The 9,985-nt window shown below is 42.1% G+C and overlaps 2 protein-coding genes across 2 annotated transcripts; both read left to right on the top strand.

The window, feature by feature from the left end:
• Positions 1 to 444: 444 nt before the first annotated feature.
• LOC132145419 (zona pellucida sperm-binding protein 3-like) lies at positions 445 to 2,312 on the top strand. The gene is made up of 8 exons (XM_059556453.1): positions 445 to 1,044; positions 1,114 to 1,235; positions 1,305 to 1,408; positions 1,477 to 1,654; positions 1,720 to 1,837; positions 1,903 to 1,988; positions 2,059 to 2,147; positions 2,215 to 2,312. The coding sequence occupies exons 1-8, from the start codon at positions 475 to 477 to the stop codon at positions 2,280 to 2,282; spliced, it is 1,335 nt and encodes a 444-aa protein (XP_059412436.1). The 5' UTR covers positions 445 to 474; the 3' UTR covers positions 2,283 to 2,312.
• Positions 2,313 to 7,274: 4,962 nt separating this feature from the next.
• On the top strand, positions 7,275 to 9,156 carry LOC132145513 (zona pellucida sperm-binding protein 3-like). The gene is made up of 8 exons (XM_059556609.1): positions 7,275 to 7,878; positions 7,949 to 8,070; positions 8,140 to 8,243; positions 8,312 to 8,489; positions 8,555 to 8,672; positions 8,738 to 8,823; positions 8,894 to 8,982; positions 9,050 to 9,156. Exons 1-8 carry the CDS (start codon positions 7,309 to 7,311, stop codon positions 9,115 to 9,117), a joined length of 1,335 nt encoding a protein of 444 aa, XP_059412592.1. The 5' UTR covers positions 7,275 to 7,308; the 3' UTR covers positions 9,118 to 9,156.
• Positions 9,157 to 9,985: the final 829 nt, after the last annotated feature.

Below are 9,985 nucleotides of genomic sequence, written 5' to 3'. Positions count from 1 at the left end.
ACGGGTTATCCCGAATGTTTCAGAAACCCAAATAGTGACCTTAACCCGACCATAACCCGAATTTTAACAGCATGTAAACGTAGTCTGTGTAGAAACACGATGATCTTTATTATTTTGAATACTCTAGTGTACAATTCTGTCTGTGATCATGTTTCTGAATTAATAAGAAGAGGACACAAAAAGGCTTAGATGTTGGTTGTGTTTCAGAGAATTTATATAATTTTAGAATTTTATATTTAAAATAAACAATTATTTGGTATAGCTTCTAATACAACATGTCCTTTAATGGGGCATAGTTTATTTTGAGTAAAGAGAAATTAATGGTTTTCACCTGTGACAAATTGATTGAGTAAATTAGCTGGTATAGAGGAAAATGATGCTTGTCATGAGAGAGGTGGAGCCATCCTGATTTTCAGCTGTATAAATTTGGATGGTAGAGCACTAATGCATTATTGAACTGCAAGCTTAACAACAATGGGGTTTGGGCAAGTTGGATTTGGATTGGTGTTCCTTTTTGTGCTGGGATTTTCTGAAGCACAATGGAGTCCCAGTGAAAGAAATGATTGGACTCCAGGCGTCTTTATGCCTAGGGCAAAAGCTCAGAAGACCGATTCTAGGATGCCTCCAATTCCCAAGAAATATGGCCCCAGTAAACCTGCATCTGCCCCACAAAGATTTCCTGTCCAAACACCAGCCAAGAGTGACTTTAGGAGGCCTTCTCAAGATGTTTTTGGTGTTCAGTCAAAAGAACAGATGCTGGGTCCAGTGGCAAAACTGACATGGCAGTTTCCAAGCCTGCCAGAAGAACCACGGCAGCCAGTCATCCCTTTTGATCCGCGTCACTTTGTCCCTCCCAACAGCGTAGCGGCTCAGTGTAGAGAGGGTTCCATATATGTGGAAGTCAAGAAAGACTTCTTCGGGATTGGGAAGCTAGTGAGCTCCTCTTCTCTTACACTGGGAAGCTGTAGTGCAACTGGAGAAGACCCTTCTGCTCAAGTGCTTGTCTTTGAGTCTGGATTGCATGGATGTGGCAGTGTAGTGATGGTGAGGTTTCAATGTTCCATTTCAGTGGCTTGGAGTGTTTTGTGACTAACAGGACTCCTCTATCTTCAGGTGACTAACGATGAGCTTGTCTACACCTTCAAACTTCTCCACACCCCACAAGAGGCTTCATATGGTGTTCCTATTGTTCGGAGCATTAGTGCAGTGGTTGGAATCGAGTGTCACTATTCAAGGTGAGGTCAGGGTTCAAGGTTGCTGATGTACTGAAGGCAGGGTAAGGTGATAGTTTGAATCCCTTGCAGAAAGCATAATGTGAGCAGCGACTCCTTAGTGCCCAGTTGGGTCCCATATACCTCTACTGAAGCTGCAGAGGAGGTCTTCGACTTCTTCCTCAAGCTCATGAACGGTTGGTGTACCAAATGCTCTTGTAACTATCCAGTGCTCGTGAACCTGTCCTAAAAGTTGTCTTTGTAGATGACTGGAGATTTGAGAGGCCTTCTAACCAATACTTCCTGGGTGATCTCCTAAATCTTGAAGCATCTGTGCTTCCATACAGCCATGTTCCCATCCGTGTGTTTGTGGACAGCTGTGTGGCTACAATAGTCCCTGATGTCACATCTGTCCCCAGATACTCCTTTATTGAGAACAATGGGTAAGTGGTGCCCCTCATGTGTCCCACACTAGGTGTACTGAAGTTTAACTTGGTTCCTTTCCCAGGTGCCTGGTTGATGCCAAGCTCACAGGCTCCAGGTCTCAATTTATGCCCCGAACTCGAGGTGACAAGTTGCAGCTTCAGCTAGAGGCTTTCAGGTTCCAGCAACCAGACAGTGGACTGGTATGTGACTTGTGCAATGCTTTATATGGTGTGCTTTCATGATCTACAAACGATGGTCTCTGCAGGTTTACATCACATGCATGGTGAAGGTGGCTGTAGCAACAACGACTCCAAATCCTGAACAGAAAGCTTGTTCCTTCTCTGCTAATGGGTATGATCCCCACCTCCTAAAGTGTACAGGTGACTGAGGAATTGCTTTTAACTTAAGGGTGTCTTGTCAGTTGGGTGTCTGCAGATGGTTCTGACCAGGTGTGTGGCTGCTGTGACTCCACATGTAGTACCAGAAGAGGACGTGACCAGCCCCATAAAGGTCTGAATAGTTTAGGTTGACCTTATTTTTATGCACCGCTTTTTCTAACTGCTTGTTTGTTCCTCAGATCTGTGGTGGGATAAAACCTCTGTTGGGCCCATCAGTGTTAAAGAATCTGGCTATGGCCAAAAATAACTTGAAGTGCTGTGACTTCATTAAAAAAAATCTTAATGGGTTGTGCTTTTGTTTTTCCTCAAATCTACAAATTGAATCCTGTTATGTGGCTTTGCTGGCAGTCACGTAGGAGCCAAACTGCTTGTGACCACTGTCAAGTTTTCCATCTTGAGTGTCTTCTAAAGGGGTCCTATTGGGGGGGGGGGGAAGTGACTTGACATTCAGCCAAGTATGGTGACCCATACTCAGAATTTGTGCATCTCATCCAAAGCACACACAGTGAACACACCCGGCACAGTGGGCAGCCATTTATGGTGCAGCGCCTGGGGTGCATTTGGGGGTTCGGTGCCTTGCTCAAGGGCACGTAAGTCGTGGTATTGCCGGCCTGAGATTCAAACCCACCTACCTGGGGTTAGGAGTCAAAATCTCTAAACACTAGGTCATGACTTCCCCTATTATGCTCCCTTACATAGTCTTGATTTTGTTTTGGAGGTTTACAAGAAAAGGATCTCACACTTGCCCAGTCTGGCATGAACCAATCAAAAGGCCCACATTATGAAACCCAAAGTGTGCTGTGACTGGTTGTGGAAGTACAGATGTTCCACTTGTTGATAGCAGAGGAGTAGATTCAGTCAGCGCTTGATAAGGTGACGTGGAAAGATGATCCCATCTCCTCTAAAGGGATACTAAACTGCAGTGGAAATGCAAACCGTGCTGAGTTGTACTGAGCTTTTTTTTTTTTACGAAGCAAATAAGACCTCCAATAAGATGTTTGGTGTAACATTTTTAAATGTGATTAAGAATTAACAGAAGAAAACCATGGGCTTCTTGAGTATAAAAGGTTTTCAAACTGTTCCTGGAGCCTCCCCAGTGGTATATTTCCTTTTATAAGACACTCACAGATTAAGTTATTGTGTACTCCACTAATCACCTAATGAGTTCATTCAGCTGGGCTATCTCAAAATGAGAGAGAGATTCCAAAAATAAGTACTCAAAAATAAAACAAAACTTCAGTATTGTTGGTGATTTAAAAAAATGGCTATAGGGTTGAGGCAAGCAGTATTTAGAAAGTTACTGGTGTTTACTGGTTCATCTGAAGCACAATGGCAAGAGAGATCAATGCAAAACAATGTAATGCTTAAGCTTCAACAGCATCAAACCAGGATGTCTCAGAGTCCAACGAAATCTGCTAATAACAGTCCTGTATTAGCACCACAAAGGTTTCCTATCCAGAGACAAGCCAGGCGTGACTTTGGAAAGCCTTCTCAGCATGTTTTTGGTGTTCAGTCAAAATAACTGCTGCTGGATCAAGAGGCAAAAGTGACATGATGCTTTCCAAGCCTTCCAGAAGAACCACAGCAGCAGCACACTCCTTTTGAGTTGTGCCATCCTGTCCCTGCCAACAGTGAAGCAGCTCAGTGTGGAGGAGAATTCAATATCTGGAGGTGATGGAAGACTTTTTTGGGACCACATGACCGCTAACGCCCTCTGCTTTTAGACTGGGAGGCTGTACTGCAACTGGAGAAGATCCTTCTACTCAAGTGCTCATCTTTGAGTCTAAACTTAAATTTTTTTACTTTCTCTTTGGAGTGTTACAAGCTCTTGGTGCATAAAGTAGATCGGTAAAGTTGCAAAGACTTAAGTCTAAAATCCAAAGAGATATTCTTTATTAAAGTTAAGACTCTGCCACGCCCCCCTAAAACGACTTATTCAAACTATACACTATAATTTGCTGTTATACTCCATATAACTCCATATACAAGCCAGAAACTAAGCCTTTTCTTGCACATGCCTATCTAAAGGGTTAATGGTCCCACCTAGTGATCATTTGTAAAAAATAACAAATTTTACTTCTTCCCAAAAGGGAAAACCACAAACAATCAAGAATGCATGATTATATGGTGTCATGGCTTTGTAATCAAAAAATGTCGTTATAATGGAAGTCAATGGGGCAAAAACAGCCACCAACAACAAATGAGGGAGAAAAAAATAAAATCTAATGCTGTACAAAAACTAACAATGCATCAAAGCCAGTCTATTTACTAATCTTTGACATGCCCAAGACTGTGATAAAAGGTAAAAAAATATCCAGTCCACAAAAAAAATTTATATTGAAAATATGTAATTTTGTGTGTTTTTTTTTCCCAAATCAGTGACATAATTTATGAACTTGGTAATTAAAGAGTTAAAATCTTTTTTTAAACATTTGGTAGTTTTGATCAGGACTGAGGTTGATTAATAGATTTATGCAAAAAAAATTGAAAAAAAAAATTATCTGATACATTTTTATAGCAGTTTAATTTAGTGGATGTTTTCATCCACGAACATAACGAAAGGGTAGTGAATTTGCCCAGAGTGTACCATTGAGTTTTTGAAAAATATCAAAGTATTTTCCCAAAATATGGGTCAAAATAAGATTTGTCACCAAAAATCATTCCATTAGCTCAAACCATAGACAGTAAAAGAAATGGACACAGCGACCCCATTGGAACTCAATTGAGACAAGTGAAGCCCATTTTTAGCGATTTTTAGCACTTCCGTTTCTGACGCGCCGACTCAAACTAAGCTTGATGACATCAGCAACCTGTCTGACAGATGTAAATCTTCTAGTAGCTGTGCGTGCAAACTGCCATCGTTAATCTTGCAGAGACGGCGAGCTTGAGCTGGGAGTTCTTTGGCGTGAGTGAGCAGGAGTAAGTATTCTGATTAATTATTTTGTATAGTATTTTAAAATGTAACGCCAGGGCTTGTATCTATGGGCTCCTCTTTTGACGTCTCCCCGATTGCCTGTGAGCTTCTCCTCCTGTCTGTACGGTAATTTCTCTACTGTGCGACAGAGAGTCGATTGGTTATGACGCAATCGTTAGCCTATTTTTACAAAAACTGTTTCTACGGGGCCATAATGTAACATAGAAGGTAATGGAGCCCTTTATACATTGTCGTGTATCTTTAGAAATAAATAATGGACAAATGGAGTCTTTAAATGCCTCAGATGTAAAGTTATTCGCTGTCAAAGTGACGCCAAAATGAATGGGAGTCAATGGGATTCTAACCCAAGTGAAGTTCTGCTACAAGATGGCGGCACACGGCCGACTTCCGGTCGACTTCCTTCCCGCCTGGCTCAAACACAGAGAAAGTTGTGGCCAAAATAAGACTCAACTTTACCCCCTAGTGGACGAAAACCTGCCCAACAACCAGTGTTGTGCCTGAACGCGTTCATTGAACGATAGTTCATGAACTCGTTCATATTTTTGGCGAACGTGAACTGAACGTGCTGTATTAATGCCTGATGAATGTTACTGTGAACTCGTTCATTCTGGTGTCTGTGAACGGCACGCTCTCTCAGGTTAACTTCGTTCAATAGGGTGCCAGATTTCTATAGAGCCTTCCAGGCGAAAACCCGCCTAAAACACACCGTAAACGGGTCTTAATATGTCGCAAAAAACACCCAATCTGGCAACACCAGCCACCAGTGTCGCACCGCCGACGCGTCATCAAAAAAAAAAAAAAAACAGCAAACAACAGCAGCATGTAGCAAGAAGGCGTATGATCATTTAAAAGAATTTTATGATGTTTATGACAAGGTCGGTGAGAATGGGAGACAAAGCATTAAAGCAACAATGGGGAAATGCTGTCCCCTCAAAGCTAATGTAAACCCTGGTTGGATAAGTATTCAAAATTGGATATGAAGATGAAATCTGATGCATAGCTTCATTGTTAAAACTGATAAAATAATTGCTGTCTGTGATTCTTTATGGGCTGTGGCAATAATTTTGAAAAATAATAGCTCGCAGCAACGTATGGAAAAAAAGAACTATGAACTAGTTCATTTTTGGAACTGTGAACTTTAGTTCAAAATTTTGTAGTTTGAACTATGAACTGAACTAGTTCATTTTAAAATGTGTGAATTGAACTTTGAACTAGTTCATGTAGAAAGTGAACTTTCCCAACACTGCCAACAACGCATAAGGGCTAGGAGACTGCCACCCCATCACCCTTGTCATTTACCAGAAATAAATGCATCCATTACAGGCTGTTTCAGCAAGTTACAACTGTGAATTGGCAAGATGAAAAGAATGCACCATGAGCCTAAGTGTTGTGTTAAAGTAGATGTGAATGTTCAGTGGCACGCTAGTTGTCTCTTTCTGAAGAAATGAATCGAATGTGAAATGTTACCTGTGTAACAGAAAAAAATAACAGCAAAAAAATAATAAAAAATTCAAAACCTCTTTTTTGTGTGTGTGTGTGTGTGTGTGTGTGTGCTGCTTCACAAACTATTTGTCAACGATATATTTAGTTTATGACTTTTCCAGACATTTTCCAGTGTGTTTTAATGTGTATTGTTCTTAATGTCCATTACTGGGTTTCTTTCACTCATACTTGTTCATATTTGGAATTCAAATGCTTTATAGTCATCTGTTCAGGTTATATTTCTCTGCTGCCCAGCATGCAGTAGTTCAAGCTGAAGGAAGGAAGTCTACCGTAAATCCACACACACTGATCAACCTAGTCATAAAACAATGGGAAGGAGGAGAAAACATATTAGTGAATCTACAATAAAATCTATGTACTATACTATGATCTTGCATTCCCTCACTCCATTTCCATCTCTTGTGAAGATTGATGTGCTGATGTGAGGCAATTGTGTCACAATCCAAACCTGACTGTGTAGAAACACGATGATCTTTATTATTTTGAATACTCTAGTGTACAGTTCTGTCTGTGATCATGTTTCTGAATTAATAAGAAGAGGACACAAAAAGGCTTAGATGTTGGTTGTGTTTCAGAGAATTTATATAATTTTTATATTTAAAATAAACAATTATTTGGTATAGCTTCTAATACAACATGTCCTTTAATGGGGCATAGTTTCTTTTGAGTTAAGAGAAATTAATGGTTTTCACCTGTGACAAATTGATTGAGTAAATTAGCTGGTATAGAGGAAAATGATGCTTGTCATGAGAGAGGTGGAGCCATCCTGATTTTCAGCTGTATAAATTTGGATGGTGGAGCACTAATGCATTATTGAACTGCAAGCTTAACAACAATGGGGTTTGGGCAAGTTGGATTTGGATTGGTGTTCCTTTTTGTGCTGGGATTTTCTGAAGCACAATGGAGTCCCAGTGAAAGAAATGATTGGACTCCAGGCGTCTTTATGCCTAGGGCAAAAGCTCAGAAGACCGACTCTAGGATGCCTCCAATTCCCAAGAAATATGGCCCCAGTAAACCTGCATCTGCCCCACAAAGATTTCCTGTCCAAACACCAGCCAAGAGTGACTTTAGGAGGCCTTCTCCAGATGTTTTTGGTGTTCAGTCAAAAGAACAGATGCTGGGTCCAGTGGCAAAACTGACATGGCAGTTTCCAAGCCTGCCAGAAGAACCACGGCAGCCAGTCATCCCTTTTGATCCCCGTCACTTTGTCCCTCCCAACAGCGTAGCGGCTCAGTGTAGAGAGGGTTCCATATATGTGGAAGTCAAGAAAGACTTCTTCGGGATTGGGAAGCTAGTGAGCTCCTCTTCTCTTACACTGGGAAGCTGTAGTGCAACTGGAGAAGACCCTTCTGCTCAAGTGCTTGTCTTTGAGTCTGGATTGCATGGATGTGGCAGTGTAGTGATGGTGAGGTTTCAATGTTCCATTTTCAGTGGCTTGGAGTGTTTTGTGACTAACAGGACTCCTCTATCTTCAGGTGACTAACGATGAGCTTGTCTACACCTTCAAACTTCTCCACACCCCACAAGAGGCTTCATATGGTGTTCCTATTGTTCGGAGCATTAGTGCAGTGGTTGGAATCGAGTGTCACTATTCAAGGTGAGGTCAGGGTTCAAGGTTGCTGATGTACTGAAGGCAGGGTAAGGTGATAGTTTGACTCCCTTGCAGAAAGCATAATGTGAGCAGCGATTCCTTAGTGCCCAGTTGGGTCCCATATACCTCTACTGAAGCTGCAGAGGAGGTCTTCGACTTCTCCCTCAAGCTCATGACCGGTTGGTGTACCAAATGCTCTTGTAACTATCCAGTGCTCGTGAACCTGTCCTAAAAGTTGTCTTTGTAGATGACTGGAGATTTGAGAGGCCTTCTAACCAATACTTCCTGGGTGATCTCATAAATCTTGAAGCATCTGTGCTTCCATACAGCCATGTTCCCATCCGTGTGTTTGTGGACAGCTGTGTGGCTACAATAGTCCCTGATGTCACATCTGTCCCCAGATACTCCTTTATTGAGAACAATGGGTAAGTGGTGCCCCTCATGTGTCCCACACTAGGTGTACTGAAGTTTAACTTGGTTCCTTTCCCAGGTGCCTGGTTGATGCCAAGCTCACAGGCTCCAGGTCTCAATTTATGCCCCGAACTCGAGGTGACAAGTTGCAGCTTCAGCTAGAGGCTTTCAGGTTCCAGCAACCAGACAGTGGACTGGTATGTGACTTGTGCAATGCTTTATATGGTGTGCTTTCATGATCTACAAACGATGGTCTCTGCAGGTTTACATCACATGCATGGTGAAGGTGGCTGTAGCAACAACGACTCCATATCCTGAACAGAAAGCTTGTTCCTTCTCTGCTAATGGGTATGATCCCCACCTCCTAAAGTGTACAGGTGACTGAGGAATTGCTTTTAACTTAAGGGTGTCTTGTCAGTTGGGTGTCTGCAGATGGTTCTGACCAGGTGTGTGGCTGCTGTGACTCCACATGTAGTACCAGAAGAGGAAGTGACCAGCCCCATAAAGGTCTGAATAGTTTAGGTTGACCTTATTTTTATGCACCGCTTTTTCTAACTGCTTGTTTGTTCCTCAGATCTGTGGTGGGATAAAACCTCTGTTGGGCCCATCAGTGTTAAAGAATCTGGCTATGGCCAAAAATAACTTGAAGTGCTGTGACTTCATTAAAAAAAATCTTAATGGGTTGTGCTTTTGTTTTTCCTCAAATCTACAAATTGAATCCTGTTATGTGGCTTTGCTGGCAGTCACGTAGGAGCCAAACTGCTTGTGACCAGTGTCAAGTTTTCCATCTTGAGTGTCTTCTAAAGGGGTCCTATTGGGGGGGGGGGTGAAAGTGACTTGACATTCAGCCAAGTATGGTGACCCATACTCAGAATTTGTGCATCTCATCCAAAGCACACACAGTGAACACACCCGGCACAGTGGGCAGCCATTTATGGTGCAGCGCCTGGGGTGCATTTGGGGGTTCGGTGCCTTGCTCAAGGGCACGTAAGTCGTGGTATTGCTGGCCTGAGATTCAAACCCACCTACCTGGGGTTAGGAGTCAAAATCTCTAAACACTAGGCCATGACTTCCCCTATTATGCTCCCTTACATAGTCTTGATTTTGTTTTGGAGGTTTACAAGAAAAGGATCTCACACTTGCCCAGTCTGGCATGAACCAATCAAAAGGCCCACATTATGAAACCCAAAGTGTGCTGTGACTGGTTGTGGAAGTACAGATGTTCCACTTGTTGTTAGCAGAGGAGTAGATTCAGTCAGCGCTTGATGAGGTGACGTGGAAAGATGATCCCATCTCCTCTAAAGTGATACTAAACTGCAGTGGAAATGCAAACCGTGCTGAGTTGTACTGAGCTTTTTTTTTTTTTTTTTTTACGAAGCAAATAAGACCCCCAATAAGATGTTTGGTGTAACATTTTTAAATGTGATTAAAAATTAACAGAAGAAAACCATGGGCTTCTTGAGTATAAAAGGTTTTCAAACTGTTCCTGGAGCCTCCCCAGTGGTATATT

Source organism: Carassius carassius, chromosome 1 (genome assembly GCF_963082965.1).
Source record: "Carassius carassius chromosome 1, fCarCar2.1, whole genome shotgun sequence".
NCBI classification, from domain to species: domain Eukaryota; kingdom Metazoa; phylum Chordata; class Actinopteri; order Cypriniformes; family Cyprinidae; genus Carassius; species Carassius carassius.
The sequence above is the reverse complement of the archived record's forward strand: the minus strand, read 5'-3'. Positions and strand labels throughout refer to the sequence as shown.